This window comes from Hemibagrus wyckioides, linkage group LG24 (assembly GCF_019097595.1).
Source record: "Hemibagrus wyckioides isolate EC202008001 linkage group LG24, SWU_Hwy_1.0, whole genome shotgun sequence".
NCBI lineage: Eukaryota > Metazoa > Chordata > Actinopteri > Siluriformes > Bagridae > Hemibagrus > Hemibagrus wyckioides.
In genome coordinates, this window is record NC_080733.1 from 11,191,357 (window position 1) to 11,208,210 (window position 16,854).

Here is a 16,854-nt window from a genome sequence, read left to right on the forward strand (position 1 = left end):
ATCATGACTTCAGAACTTTTAACATTAAAACATGCAAAAGAATGAAAAATTCCCTTAAGGAACCAATTTTGACAAATTTAAAACATAGTTGTCCTTTACCCTAATTATTTATAATCAATAATTGATTTCCTATTGCCATACCTCCTTTCCAATTCTGACACGTGTACAGAGTGGTACTAAACTGTATTGAGGAAGAAAGTGATTTCAGCTTCAAGATGGCTGCTTACTATTGTTTCTAACTAAGCTTCACTCACATTTTAGCTGAATAAAAAAAAATAATGGGGAAAATGTGCATTCTTTTTTTTTGGACAATATATTCTTTTATTGTTTTGACTAAAAAAGCTTGAAACCAGGAAGAAGTTTTAAGTAAAGAAACAATTTATTATTATTTCAGATTTCCAGTCAAAACATGGGGCATCATATTCTTAAGCTTTGCCTCGGAGCTAGTAGGCTAATGTACTGAAAAAAAGTTAATATTATAGTTGACTTTTTACCATCAAACATGCGCATGTGAAAATGATTAATTATCTCAAACTGCGTAATGTGTTGCCCACAGCACACTGACTTAAGGTCTTCTGATTCTCCACAAAGTAGGTGGATTACTCAAAAAGCTTAAGGGTGTGCCACGGCTTAAAGGGTGGTAACTGACATAAACCCATACCACATAGAGGTTAATGAATGTGGCTGCACTCACAAATTCTATGTACAGGAACTAAAGGAAACACACCCTTTGCCTACACAGGATACAATTCAATCTGTCTGTCACAATTCAAAGATTGTTTTAATGGTATCTGTGGTGTTCACTCAGTCAAAGCACAACAAAAGTGTATAGGCCACTTTTCCTGTATTAACCTCAGGCCTCTAAAATTCAGCCGGTTTGCAGAGATGAGCACAGGCTATATTAAAGCACCCTAATCTGCTTTGAATTTGTTTCTGTATACATGTCACTCTTTTAGAGCAAAGTGTAAATACTTCCAGTGAATTAGAGCAATTTATTTATATATCCCATTTATTTATTACATCAGCAAAGTCCAGCTATTTCTATCCACAGTGGCCACTCAGATGCTTGTTCAGTCCCTTGTAATTTCAAGACTGGACTACTCCTACCTATTCACCAAGCACTTAACAAATATATATATATATATATATATTTTGCTTGGTTGTTTTTTTTTATACTGTTCTTAGTTTGTGACTTATTGACCTATACTAGCATGGGGATATGCTTTTGAAGGAAACTGCAAAGCACCTCTGAAAATCACTCTAAATAAGGGCATCTACTTAATGCTCTAAATGTAGATATAAATATATACTTTACAGTTAAGTTTAACCCCATTCTAGTTTAATGTTGCTAAATATTGCAGTTGTTCCATCTAGCCTTTAAATAAGGAAACGTAATACTCTGCTATATATAATGATCTATAATTCATTTTCAGTAACATTTCTATATTTAATTCAATTCAGTTTTATTTGTATAGCACTTTTAACAATGGACATTGTCTCAAGGCAGCTTCACAGAACAATAGAAACATAGTACAAAAGTCCTATGATATCTATAGATTGTTACCTGTACAGTCAAATGGGAAGCTGATCATCTCGGACATGCCAGAGAACAGATAGATCTTCCACATGACTATTTCTGTAGATTCTGCACCAGGATAGCAGCACTGAGAAAACACATTCAGCTCATTGCTAACTCAATGCAATTCCATGGAAAAAAAAAAAAAATCTGATTTATTTGGCTAAGAAATCAAATATATAAAGATCAAGAAATATACATAAAGCAAGAGTTTTTGGTTTCAGCAGAATTTTCTGGATTCTATATATTAGTGCATCTAGAAGAATTTCTGTAGATATATAACTTTTACAACTTGAGTCGTCATGTTACCTTTTGCGCCCCCTCGTGGTTGAAGATAATAATTTTCAGTAAGAACTCATTGTGTTTCTTTATAAGCAGTGAATTTATCACTAAACAATGCAGTAAACTCATTGCACATATTGGTTAAGAAGTTTCAGATAAAGTGTTCTGGAAGTAGTTTCTGAATGTGTCTATTGTTGTATAAAAGGAATTTTTTGTTCGGCTTTGTGACAATCAAGCTTGAGCAGTAGGTTTTCATTTTAAACTTAAATTCTCGACGTCCGACCCAGGGTGTTTTTACACTCTTGCACTAGTGTTCCTTGGATTAGGCTACACTGTGACTCTGACAAAGAAAAGATTGGTTACTGGAGCTTTTAGTTTTTAGTCCTGTTTCACCCCTCCTAAACCAGGGGCACTTAGACTTGCCTGGACACCCTCTGGATCAAAGATTTAGATCTTCCAACAAAGTGACTTGTTACATAGTATTCATAATAAATGCATTGTGAATGTCTGAAAAGCTGAGTCACTGACTTTGCATTGTTGCATTGTTATACATCCTCCCTTTCTTCTTTATGCCTTTTACATGTGAGGTCCTATGTACACATATTTTGTATTGTATCCTGTCATCTCTTAAGCTAAAGGGAATGTATTTTTCATGCTTGTTTGGAGTCTATTCAGAGCTCAGTGGTTGCTATGTTGTACTGATGTGCATTGCAGCCTTGCTTCATAGCCTTATTAACTGTCACTCACGTTGTTTTCTATGATATACCTACCTACCTTGTCTGACTCACACAGTAAATAGAATCTGAAACCTGTTCTAAGATACAAAGACAGACAAGCACATCCACGTGATAACAAAAGTCACCAACTGTGGAATTCTGTGCATCCTGTTTGACAATACAGACATTTTAAGTTATTCTAGCCGTCATTCAAAAAGCTAATTGTCAGATAAAACAGTAGGAGACAGCAGCATGGTGTACAATTAATTTTTTTATCTACTGTCTAACATCAAATTTTCTTGTTGAAGGTACATTGTGAAGGTGTTTTTAAGTCCAGAATATTTATACTGAATCAAAGTGTGGGCTTTTTGACAAATGCTTATTCGAATAATCATGAATATAACCTGAATAGTGACTACTTTTAAAAATAAAGAGTAAATAATTTGATTTGCTGTGTTCAGAATTTGCAGATTTGCAGATCATAAATATTTACCCAACTCAGATAGTTCATAAATTGTTGAATCCTTAGGTTAGTGTTACAGATGAGGTTAGTGTTAGTCACTTTTCTTATGACCTCCAACCACATCACCCTTATTTATCTGAAACTGCATAATTTCATTTATTGGTTTGTTTGTTTATCAATCTATCTATTTTCATCATTTTTATAATAAATTTTCATTTAAGTAGATTTAATATATGCCCTGTGCTGTGCTTGAGTACCATCTAGGACGTGTACCTGTATCATGCTCAGTGCTCTCAGTATAGGCTCCACCTTGACCATAATCAGGATAAACTGGTTACTAAAAGTGTATGTGGAATTTTGCATGTTCTCCCTGTTTCATGTGGCTTTTCTCTAAGTTCTCTCTTTTCCCCCCATAGTAAAAATGTCAGTAGATGGTTTGACTATGCTATTTGCCACTAGGTGTAAATGTTTGTATGTATGGGTGGGTACACATGGTCCCCTGCAGTGGACTAACTTTAATGTATAAAGGGCAAGAGAGACTATAGGAAATCTCTGTACAAACATTTAGATATGGGATTGTGATCAATCTGATGGGATCTTCTATATATAGTGAAGAACTACAGTTACAATGTAAAGAAAATGAACAAAATTTGTATCTGTGCAAATGAAAGAGATCTATAATGAGCACTTGGAAGGTCTAAGTGAAAATGTAAGAAGGTGCAAAAGATGGATGCTGAAAAAGAGTACAATGACTGTAATCACAAGGACAATCTGAACACAGGTTTTGTACTGTTTTACTTAATAGTATACATTTGTGGGAAAGTAATTACGTAGGCTATCAATTAACTTAATTCTATCTGTCTGGTTCCTTTCCTCTCCTATAATGAGTTTTCCTACTCATTATATACACATAAATGTACATGGGGATTTCTGTTGCTTTGTGACAATATGTTCTTCTTTTTTTTTTTTAAATAGACCTAATTTTCAAGTACATTCACATACAATGTCCTACAACAAAAACTCTAAAATGATAATTATTTTCTTTCTTAAATGATGTTTACCTCCGAGAACACAAAAAAATATAAATTTCAGGGCCCATATTTTTCCCTGTGTGAGTTTTAGTAAGCTTATAGTCAGGTGGGCGTGGCCAGCGCGGCGGCATCCTGTCAGTCACCCAGAGGGGCGGGGCGCAAATACAGCACGTCCATCTGCTCGTTGTCATGGAGGAGCAAAGATGGCGATACTGGCCTACAGCCTGGGTAAACGGGAAATAAATCAGTATTTTAGCATTAAGAATGCAAAATTACTGTCTGTCGTTGCTGTCATTATCCTCACCGTGTACCACGGAGTCTCTCGGCATTATGGAGGTGAGTGTTTAGCCAAGGAAAACACCGCGGTGCCTGTGAAACATTAGCCTGTGTGTGTGTGTGTGTGTGTGTGTGTGTTAGCATAGCCGCTAATGACTGCTGCAAAGTCAGGGAAATGGCACTCTAACGAGATCACCTGTCTGTAATACTCAAAGAAAATTGTTTTTTTTTTTTGCTCGAATTGTTGTGTGTGTGAGTTGGAGTTTTTATTTATGATTAAGAAAGGTTAGTGAAGTCATGTGTAACGCAGCTGGCTGTACAGGAAATGACAGAAACGAGCATCAAATCTACGGAACTGTCAAAGTCATTGGCTTTATTAAGAATATGTCAGAGAACTGACCGGTCAGTGCTTTATTCAGTAGTTTAGCGAGCATAGCTGGGATAAGTCCGGCAACATTCCTCTGCATTTGTCCAGGAATGTAGGTATAGCAATATGTGGAACACCTTGACAGCGCGAGCTGCATGGAGAAGTACAGTATAAAGCTACACATTTCAGTGTTTTTAATAATGCCAGTACACATGGTGGCATCCTTGATGAATTATGCATGATGACCATGCTTAATTGATCAGTGAACGGTAAATTTTCCCTAAAATATTTGGATATGTTCCTAAAAATAAACTTGTGTACACAAAACTTTGCTTTCTACCAGCACTTACCAGCAGATCAAGTTGTCCAGCAGTTCAGCCTGTTTTGGCAGCCGTCAGTTGGTCAGATTAAAGTGGATTTTTGAGCAGGGATCTAACTTTATGACTTTATGTATGGTTACACAAGCAGAGATTAGAGAAAACAAGGTGTACAAAACCGAGATGTGTTGCACAACATGAAGAAAAACTCCACCCTGTAACATAAAATATATTTCTCGTGAAATATGTGTAATGTGTATATATTCTGGTACTTGGGTTTTGTTTTTTGACTGACATTGCGAGGGGAAATGTTACAGTCAATTTTAATGGCAATGTCAAGCATACGGGATCATCTCATTTACATTTCTGGTATTTGGCAGACGCCCTTATCCAGAGCGACTTACATTTAATCCCATTTTTTTATACAACTGAGCAATTGAGGTTTAAGGGCCCAGCAGTGACAGCTTGGTGGATCTGGATTTGAACTCACCACCTTTTGATCAGTAGTCCATCACCTTAACCACAAAGCTACCACATCCCTCATTATCTCCATCTCCATCTGTATTTTCCAGTGATGTTCAATGTCATAATAATGAGAAATCCAGTGTATAAATATTGCAGACAGAAATCGTTGGACACAGAGTACCAAAATGCAATGCAGCTGTACGACACAGCCGCACTGACATATGGCGAGATGACGCTGTTGTTGATGGACATAGCATGAAAGTAGAAACTATCGAACAGATTGTATGTATGTAAAGGTGAGACAGCTGGACCGATGAAAGGACTGAAGCTCTGCTGCATTGCTCATTTTAGGTAAAGATGAAGCAAGGGCGTAATTCTCACTGGCATCACTATCAGCGGGTATTCAAGCAACATTGTGGATAAAAGACGTTTAAACTAAAGAAGTCGGCTAGAAAACTAGCACAAACCCTTCAGTCCTTTCATTTTGTAAAATATGTATATTATATGCTGCAATTCTGTCATTTCAAACCACCTTTTAAAATGGGATATTACACTGTTTCTGATATAATCATTATTAATTTAAATTAAGCAAAGGTGTTGCTGATTAGAGTAGTAAATAATGGTGCTTGCCTAATTAGATTTAAGAATTATTATGAATATACTTAATAAGAATGTACTTGTATTATGAATGTACTTAATACTTAATAAAACTTTCTTTTTTTAACATGATGACACATTAACCATAACAATGGGCTGTCAATAGCCATTGATTTTGAACAATGCCTAGCTGACATTGCCTTAACATGGAAAAAATCTATTTGTGTTGCTAACGACATCACCCTTTCCAAACTACGTCTTTCCGACACCCAGGAATGTTGTCTGTCTGCTCTGTTAACATATGAAACATTGGGTGTATAAAGGGATGTATGTCTGCGATGAAAGAAGGAAAACCCGTCCAAAAAGAAAAGACCCCTAAACGTACAGCTTTAAGTATGCAGGTGTCGTGCCACGTTGCATAACCTTAAGGCTTTTTTGTTTTAGGTGTGGCCATTTTTGTTTTATTTATTTATTGTGCATGCAGAACCTTGGTTCTTACAGTTTGGAATTGTTCACAGGCTGATAGACCAGTTTAAAAACAACACACATGGCAGTTTTTGTCTCTTAGCAAACAGAAACTACAAGAAGGCAAAAAGATTTCATTTTCTAATTCCATTTTTACGAACATGATCGGAGCAGCTGCTGAGATAGCAGTGTAATTTTTATTTTTATTTTATTTTTTTTAAAAGGAGAGGATTACACAGTCCAAATGATTTTAGTGCAGTCCATATCTCTGTGTAAAGAATTCAGATGGAGTCCAGGAGGAGCGGGTTATAAAATCCAGCTGTCATTTCATTGAATTGTAGCCAGACACAAAAGGAATATGTTAAAGTTTAACCATTTTACAATCCACAGTATGTGCAAACCTGACCATCACACTCATGTGTGCTTCTTGAATGTCCAGTTCCATGTTTAGTCCTCCATTTACAGTTATTATAACCTCCACTATTCTGGGAAGGCTTTAAACTAAATGTTGGAGGGGATCATTCAACCACAGGAGCATTAATGAAGTCAGGCGCTGATGTTGGGTGAGGAGAAATGAGGTGCAGTTGGTGTTTCAGTTCATTCATCTAGGACACTTGATTTCGTCCACTCCAACCTTGCCAGACCATGTCTTCATGGACCTCGCATTGTGCACAGGTGCATTGTCATGCTGGAACAGGTTTGGGACTCTTCATACAGCATATGAAGACTTTATAGACAATTGTGCTTACAGCTGGGTTTGGAGAAGTCCATATGTGGGTCAGATGTCCAAAATCATTTGGCCATATAGTGTATCATGTAGCCGCTTATTTGAAAGAATCAGTATGTTTCTTCTTCGTTAGTGAATTTTGTGTCAGTTTGTGTGTCTGAATGGGTCTTCATGTATGTTTGTGTCTGGGTGTGGGTGTGAGTATAGGTGGGTGTTGAACCTCATAATGCACTGTATTTTTCAGGCCGGGACACGTGCGAGTGGCTTCTATCTAATGGACGGTTCCTAGGAGACAGTGTGTGGCAGCCATATGGCTGCATGATGCACAAGTACAAAATCAAGTAAGTCACAGCAGTTACTCTGTAATAACACACAGGGTCATTATCAGAGCAGCCGTTTCATTTTATTCTGTTCTTTTCAGTGAAGCAAAAGCTTGCCTCAACAATAAGAGGATAGCATTCATCGGGGATTCTCGAATCCGTCAGCTCTTCTATTCTTTCATCCAGATTGTCAACCCTGAGACAAGAGAAGAGGGGAACAAGGTTAGTTTGTGTCCACCATGTTTACTGAAATAATGCAAAACCCTAATTCAGAAATTGTGTTGAAATGAGAGGATGTAGTCTCAATCTGCTTGATTTCTATGTTGTCTTTTTTTAATGAAACAATTTTACTGATAAAACTAAACTAATTATTGCATGACTTCAGCATTGCAGGAGAGTCATTTTGTAATTTTCCTCTTTACTAAGTTGCCTTATTGCTTATGAACTGATAGTTTACTCCTGATTGAATTGAATCTCTTTTTCTCCTTTTCTGTTTACAATGACCTGGCCAGCATGAAAACATTCCCTTTGCAGATAGAGAATCCTCTGTGAATGTGGTGAGTGTTTCCTCATGAACATTTATTCTGATGGTAAAAGCATTTTAATAGAGGACTAACAAAAATTATTTTTATAGGACTTTTTATGGCATGCAGAAGTAAATAATTCCATGAAGGAGCAGTTGACATCATGGACAGAGGTAAATGAGAAAACTCAAATGATATCGGGATTATTAGCTTCTGAATATTTGTGTTGCATCTTGACCGTTCTTTTAAAATCACTCTTTAATACAGAAACCCTCTTCCAAGCCAGATGTCATCATCGTTGGTGCTGCTACTGTAAGTCAAAGCCACACCAAATAAATGTTCAGATTGAGACGAGTATATACACTGACCCGGCATAACATTATGACCACCTGCTTAATATTGCGTTGGTCCCCTTTTTGCTGGCAAAACGGCCCTGACCCGTCATGCACTGTGTATTCTGACACCTTTCTATCAGAACCAGCATTAACTTCTTCAGCAGTTTGATCAACAGTAGCTTGTCTGTTGGATCAGATCACACGGGCCAGCCTTTTCTCCCCACGTGCATCAATGAGCCTTGGCCACCCATGACCCTGTCACTGGTTCACCACTGTTCCTTCTTTGGACCACTTTTGATAGATACTGACCACTGCAGTCCGGGAACACCCCACAAGAGCTGCAGTTTTGGAGATGCTCTGATCCAGTGGTCTAGCCATCACAATTTAGCCTTTGTCAAACTCGCTCAAATCCTTACACTTGCCCATTTTTCCTGTTTCTATTACATCAACTTTGAGGACAAAATGTTCACTTGCTGTCTAATATATCCCACCCACTAACAGGTGCCATGATGAGGAGATAGTGTTATTCACTTATCACCTATCAGTGCTCATAATGTTATGCCTGATCTGTATATGTATATATATTTATTTTTTACATATATTAAAATAACATTATTCAGGATGTTGTGTGTCATATTTTTGCAGTGGTCCATTAAACTGCACAGCGGCAGCAGCGAGTCACTCCTTCAATACAAAGCAAACCTCACATCCATAGCAGCACCATTGGAAAAACTAACCGAGCACAGTGAAGTCTTTTGGGTTGTACAGGGTATGTATCACAGGCAGAAGAACATCTAGGAGGAAAATTACATTTCAAATGACTATTTAAGCAGTGGCTTTCTTCTGTGTCTTGCTTTTAGGTCCTGTCTATGAAAAGGTCTTGAGTGAGAATCGTAAGATGATCACCAACGAGCAAATTAACCTGTATAACGCAGCAGCACTCAGCACACTGAGCAGCAGTAAGGGGAGCGCCAAGGCAAGGGTGAAGTTCCTGCAGGCCTCACGGGAGGCTGCCATGGAGACCATCACCAAATCAGAAGATGGCCTGCACCTTCCTGTGACCGCAAGGAACGTGGTAGGTCATTAATTGTTTCAAACTCGCATAAAGATGGACAAATCAGTAGCCTGGTCACCTGGGAGAAGCAGATTACATATGCAGACCATCACTCATCATTAATCAGGTTCAATAGGCTGCTGTATAAAGTTCACCAGCAGGTGTTTTTGTTTGTCATTTTATGCACTTGTTTAATATTTACTCCAAAATATTTCCGAAGCAATGTCTAAAATATTTCTTACTGGTACAAAGCACTTCATCTGTAGCACGTGCTACTCTTTTGAAACCTACCAGTAATTGCAGTAGGTATGCAAACCACAGATGTGGTCTCTCTAAGCATATGCTCACCATCCACTTTATTAGGAACATCGGCCAATCATGAGGCAGCAGCACAATGTTAAAAAAAAATCATGCAGAAACAAGTCCAGAGATTTAGTTAATGTTGATATCAAATGTCATTGATTGTGGCACGGATGATATTACCAGAGGAGCTAGTTTGAGTATTTCAGAAACCTTTGCTCTCCTGGGAATTTCACACACTACAGTCTCTAAAGTTTACATTAAACAGACATTGTCCCTCCTCTCAAGGATTGACTTACTTGCTTATTTTCCCTGCTCTGTTCTTAAGTATTAAGCTTGTTATTGTTTTGAGGTAAACTACATTGAGTTAAACGTGTTATTCTGCTCACTCTTTAGGGTGCAATGGTTCTGATGAACTCCATATGCAACAAGATCCTGAAGCCTATCGATGGTTCGTGTTGTCAGACTGTTCCTCCATTGAGTATGCTACAAAAACTGGCTGCTGGACTTTTCCTGGTAGCTGCTGTCTGCTTCCTGGTACTGCATGCTCTCGGCTACACCGGGCACTGGAAGAGCAAGCCCGCGTCTGATGTTGAGAGCGGAGAGGAGAAGAAACCTCCGTCTGCTGCAGTTCCACTCATCTTAAAGAATGCGTTGCAATCCATCTGTAAAATGGGTCTCATCATGCTTTACTTCTACCTGTGTGACCGTGCAGACATCTTTATGAAGGAGCAAAAGTTCTACACACACTCTACCTTCTTCATCCCGCTTATCTATATATTTATGCTGGGGTTTTTCTACAATGAGAATACTAAAGAGGTACAGGAAACGCTACACAAAACTTTTCTGAAGATTTTTTTTTTTTTTTATTGCTCGCCATATTGTCTGTGAGATGTGTGTAATCTTCATAATACATAAAACACGCACAGACTTTCTGTACATCGTCAGCTTATAGCCTAGCTAGAGTGTAGTGACTATAATAAGAATAGACATTATACCAAAATGGGGAAACGGAATAAACACGTTCCTAATTTCAAGCTCGTGTTTTGTTCACATAGACTTCAATTTTCTTGATTCAAAATGAAGCACTCTGTTGCCCTTTTCCCACCGGTAGTTATTAGTGTCACACACATTGTGGAATAGACTAAAGGTGTAAAACAGGACTGGGATCCTCTGGGACCCTACTTAAAACCCAAGGGGCACAGACAGTTTTACAGGCTGTAGCAGGCTGTCAGATATAAAGGATGCTGGATTTAAAAAGGCCACGTTGATTAACATGGGACTGCACTGGGTGCTCATGTGGCCCTTAGTAAAGTGTTCATTCTTCATTGTTCCTGCTTCATTATTATGGTAATAGTTTGTGTATATTTTGTGAAATGAATGTTTTTTCTCCAGTGGAAAATTGAGATTAACTTCTAGTACCTGTACTTAATTTTTTCCTTTTTTTTTTTTACTCATTATTTTAACTCTACTTTTTATTATATAACTTGGTCACATAATGTAGCTACTCTTTCATTTTCCAGGCCAAACTGCTGAACAGAGAACAGACTGATGAATGGAAGGGCTGGATGCAGCTGGTTATACTCGTCTATCATATATCCGGTGCCAGTGCTGTAAGTTCTGCCTTGAACCTATATCCGCTTGCTATATAATATTATCACCATCTCATTTGTCTTATCTCTTCTGTACAGTTCATTCCTGTGTACATGCATGTCCGTGTCCTGGTGGCAGCTTATCTCTTCCAGACTGGATATGGCCACTTCTCCTTCTTCTGGTTAAAGGGTGACTTTGGACTCTACAGAGTGTGCCAGGTATTTTATTTGAGGATCTGTCTTTGTATCCTGATTGCCTGTATATGTGCACATCTGTTCCCACACAGTATGTTTAATAAATACTAAGTACACACTAAGATGTTTTTGTTTGTTCCAGGTGCTCTTTAGGCTCAATTTCCTGGTGATAGTGCTCTGCCTTGTGATGGACAGATCATACCAGTTCTACTACTTTGTGCCACTGGTTACTTTTTGGTTTGTGATCATCTATGCCACAATGGCCATGTGGCCTCAGATTCTGCAGATAAAAGCCAATGGTAATAACGGTTATTAAAAAAAACCCAGTGTGATTGTTTTCTGTGAACGTTATACACCAATGGCGCTGTATTGTTTTTGTGTATTTCAGGCAGCAGTTTCTGGCACCTGATACTTTTACTGAAACTGCTGGGGTTACTTCTTTTCATTTGCTTCTTTGCATACTCTCAGGTGGGCTCTTATCTGTATATATCTCATCATTCTTACAGAGTCGTTGTTAAACTGCCTCACCTATTTGCATGTAATGAACTTTCTGAATATTTTTTTAACAGGGCTTCTTTGAGAGTATTTTCTCAGTGTGGCCTGTTTCCAAGCTCTTTGAACTACAAGGAAATGTCCATGAGTGGTGGTTCAGGTGGAAACTAGATCGATTTGTAAGTAATATTCCTTGTTATGCAATGCGATACACTTTGCATACACTTGACACAATAAAGATGAAGAAGAAAAAATGCATTTTGTAGCTAAGCTACTGCACAGAGCATTAGTGGGAAATATATGAAAAGAGCCTAGAGGCAGAAAAACAAAAATGCACTCATTAATGAGATAATAACCGATGACATCTACACTGATCAGGCATAACATTATGACTACCTGCCTTGGTCCTCCTTTTGCTGCCAAAACAGCCCTGACCCATCATGCACTGTGTATTCTGACACCTTTCTATCAGAACCAGCATTAACTTCTTCAGCAATTTGAGCAACAGTAGTTCGTCTGTTGGATCGGATCACACGGGCCAGCCTTCACTCCCCACGTGCATCAATGAGCCTTGGCCGCCCATGACCCTGTCACCGGTTCACCACTGTTCCTTCCTTGGACCACTTTTGATAGATACTGACCACTGCAGACCGGGAACACCCCACAAGAGCTGCAGTTTTGGAGATGCTCTGATCCAGTCGTCTAGCCATCACAATTTGGCCCTTCGTCAAACTCACTCAAATCCTTACTCTTGCCCTGCTTCTAACACATCAACTTTGAGGACAAAATGTTCACTTGCTGCCTAATATATCCCACCCACTAACAGGTGCCATGATGAAGTGAATAACACTGATTATCTCCTCAACTGTCAGTGGTTATAATGTTATGCCTGATCAGTGTATGTGAGGCACTGGTATTACAAGATAAGTTGCACTCTCCATTCTTTCGGTTCCCTAGGTTAATTAGTTAGAACATTACTACTTCTTTTTATAAAAGCCAATACAAGCATATCAGTTTCAATTCCTCAAGCACCAGATCAAGTGTTTATTCAAAGTGACTTACAAAATGTAGTTGGTTGTGCAGTAATACACAGGACCTTGCACAATTAATAATCTGAACAAGTGCTAGTTAAAAAGGCTTGATTGATTCAAGTGGTTAGAAAAAGATGGTCGAAGTGCATTACACTTTATAAAAAAGACCACTATTAACAGGACAATTTTAAACCTATGTGATCTTTGCAAAGTAAGCAGCAATGTCTGGTGTTATGAACATGTTTAGAGAGTCATGTGTTTATAAATCTAGACTGCTTTTACATGCCAGTACAACCAATATGTTTTCCTATTTATGCTAAGTGTGTTTCTCCACTTCTGTTGCAGGCTGTTATCAATGGCATGCTGTTCGCATTTATTTACCTGGTATTGCAGAAATATCAGATTCTGTCAGAGGGGAAAGGCGAGCCTCTCTTCTCCACCAAGATTTCTAACTGCTTGCTTTTTATATCAGTGGTTTCCTTCATAGTAAGTATGCAACTAGATGCTGGTTTCACTGCCTCTATTGATATCACTTTATCTAACTTATTTCTCCTCCTTTAGACATACTCCACATGGGCGAGTAGCTGTAAAGATAAGACTAAGTGCAATGAGATGCATCCCTTCATATCTGTGGTTCAGGTAAATTCCTGTAAATGGTGCTTTTTTGTGTGAAGGTGATACTCTGCTTCTGCCAGCTGTTCACTGAGCTTTTTCTCAAACCACAGATTCTGGCGTTTGTTCTCATCAGGAACATTCCTGGTTACGCTCGTTCTTTGTACAGCTCCTTTTTTGCATGGTTTGGAAAAATCTCATTAGAGGTAAGGCGCCTGTGTCATGAGCATTCATTTCCAAACCAAATTCAGCAGTTCAAAAAGGTTTGTTTTTTTGTAAAACAAATGTGGAAAAAAAACCAAATCAGGACCAGGGGTGTGCACAGATATATGGATTACTGGTTCAGAGGCTTCTGTTATCAAATACTGAATATTTACTATGAACATTGTATGTTTTCTATGTGGGTGAAGATAAGTAAATGTTATAAAGTTAGGACAAGCGGAATAAGATTCATGCATTTGTCTGTTTCTTTTTCCTGCAGCTCTTCATCTGTCAGTATCACATCTGGCTGGCCGCTGACACCAAGGGCATCCTGGTCCTGATTCCGGGAATCCCCTCCCTAAACATCGTCATCAGCACCTTCATCTTCGTGTGTGTCGCTCACGAGATCTCGCAGATCACTAATGACCTAGCCCAGGTGGCCATACCTAAAGACAGTGGCTCTTTGCTCAAGAGATTGCTGGCTACTGGACTGTTCATGGGGCTGGTCCTCATGCTGTCTAACAGCAGCTGGGCCTGAGACCGAAGGAGCTTAGCGAGTGAGTTGATTCACTGGAACACATCTTGAATAAAAATGCATTTTAGGAACAGACTTTTAGCTGGCACACTGAATACAATCATGTCTCTGAGCAAAGCCACAATGCACTCCTTACTTTATGAAGACAGTGAGCGCATATTTTTTATAGAATGTATGCAGAGCCCATTGAGTCCTGTGTGCTCACTGACTGACTTTTTCAGACAAGAGTAAATCCGACACCGACATCACAGGGAATGGAAACTCTGCAGCTCTATCCCACCCATGTTTTGTATAGTATTTAATGATGTAAATTAAGTTTACTTTGTACAGCTGGGTCTTTGTGTCACCTCAATGGTCGTGTCTGTCCTTTTTAGGGTTTTTTGGGGTTTTTTTGGGGGGGGGGTGTTAAGCCCATGTCGATAAAATATGAATAGTGTTTTATGTTTCACACTCCATGCAGTACACGGTGCACCACATGCCAACAGCTTCTTTTGTTACTAGTCAATGAATTAACCACTATTGTTAATGTTTGTATAGTTTTAATGAATCCTTTCAGCAGATCTTAATTGTCCTAAATCTCAACCAGGGTATTCATGGCTCATTAACAAGTGTAACAAAAATCATTCCTTTTCAAATTAAGGCTATTAAAAATACCTGGAACATTTATTTATATTTGCTAATTTCATGAATTTGAATATATAAAATGGCCTTTAGAAGACCAGATCTATTTATCTTGATACTTTTGTTCATTTTTTTTTTTTAACTAAATTACTCTTATTACTGAAGAATACTGTGGTTACCTCCTGGATTCTTGGCGACTTTTATGTACTCTTAAAAGTGTAAATAAATTAGTTAGTTATCTGAAGTACATTCAGACGTAATCAGAAATTTGGATCTTTCACTGGTACGTCACTTCTGTCCAGTAATGTTTGTTTTCTCTCTCTCTCTCTCTCCCCTTTGCTACAGTGACCCTTTTCACTAATAATACAATCATTTAATATATCAAGAAGGCTCCGTTTTCAAGCAACTGTTTTGATATTTACCTTTTATGTAAATGTAACAGTGTAATAAGTGTTGGAAAAGGCATTAACAATGCCTCATAGTGATATTAAAATGAAATGTTCTGATACCAGGTGAACAGACATGTTACACTTTTTTTTATCAGCAAAAGGGTCAATGCATGAACTACTGAAAGATTTATCCCAAGACTGTACGATAACGTACATCCAGAGTTGTGACAGTTTATTACCCTGTTACATATTATTACATTTTTACACGCATCTTTAACCAAGTGGAGTAAAAGCTGCTTTCTTGTTATAATCCTGTGATATGAATATCGATGGCAAACCAAAAAAAAAAAAGGTATGAGGGGTGAAAGTCCTACAGACCAAGCTAAGCTAAGCTTTTGTGAAGTTTTTATAAGAACAATATCGAATCCTTTTTGTGCTGTATGTATCTGTCCAGCTTTTATATTTCAGTAAGTACAAAAAGCTAAACATTACTATCCTCCGTGGGTTTTTTTTTTTTTACTGTCTTTGATTGTATGTCGATTGTGCTGTTAGGAGGTTGCGTTTAACCATTTTTTAAAGCTACTACTAACAAGGAGTTGAAAAATTACACAGCTTTAATCCCTTAACTGAAAGCGTGAACGCATCAGAGTAAATTTAGACAAATCACTTCTACACGTTTTCTCGAAGGCAGCTGGTATAACGTCAGTTTATTCTGTTAAATTACGGCCGATCTATTGTTTAAATGTTTAAATTGTTAAATTGTTTAAATTTATTTATGCTGTTATTTGGATGGTCAGAAAGAGCCAAGGATGTATAACGATTATGCACATTGTGCCAAGGCAGTCTTCATCATCCTCGTCTAAGGGCCACTAGGTGGATGCAAGGTACAATGATCAGTAATTTCATTTTGTACCATAGCGTTGTTTCATAGTGATGGTATTTTGCAGATCTACAAAATCTGCGCAATCTTTAAGCCTTTTCTTCCATTATAGGAAGACAAGATAAAAAGCAAACAAGATCTTGAGTAAAAGTTAAACGTTTGATTTCCTGAAGTTGGCGTTTAAGCCAGGACGCAGCTATAATCGCTATATATAGAACGGATTCACGCCACTTTACAGCTATTTATCCAATTGTAAATGTGTGGATTTTATTTTCTAAGACTTTGTTCAAATGTTTTGTATACTTTAGTTTGGACCTCTGTAAAAAGAAAAAAAAAGATTCATACCATGCTGATGTAAATATAACTGGTTTGTCCTGAAATGTGAAAAAGGATGTATTTTCTTTTAGAAATGCAGTTTTGTTGTTTCATCGTCAGTGATAAAACACCTTGCTGAACGTGTTTTGTACTGTTTCTTTGCACCCCCAGCATAT

The 16,854-nt window shown here is 38.0% G+C and overlaps 1 protein-coding gene across 1 annotated transcript; it reads left to right on the forward strand.

The window, feature by feature from the left end:
- The first annotated feature begins 4,216 nt into the window (after window positions 1-4,216).
- On the forward strand, window positions 4,217-16,818 carry casd1 (CAS1 domain containing 1). Its single transcript, XM_058377750.1, has 18 exons — window positions 4,217-4,404; window positions 7,527-7,623; window positions 7,704-7,824; window positions 8,115-8,159; window positions 8,237-8,299; window positions 8,394-8,438; window positions 9,107-9,230; window positions 9,322-9,536; window positions 10,212-10,634; window positions 11,339-11,428; window positions 11,507-11,626; window positions 11,745-11,901; window positions 11,991-12,070; window positions 12,172-12,273; window positions 13,471-13,611; window positions 13,687-13,764; window positions 13,851-13,943; window positions 14,219-16,818. The coding sequence occupies exons 1-18, from the start codon at window positions 4,272-4,274 to the stop codon at window positions 14,474-14,476; spliced, it is 2,385 nt and encodes a 794-aa protein (XP_058233733.1). The 5' UTR covers window positions 4,217-4,271; the 3' UTR covers window positions 14,477-16,818.
- The last annotated feature ends 36 nt before the right edge of the window (window positions 16,819-16,854 follow it).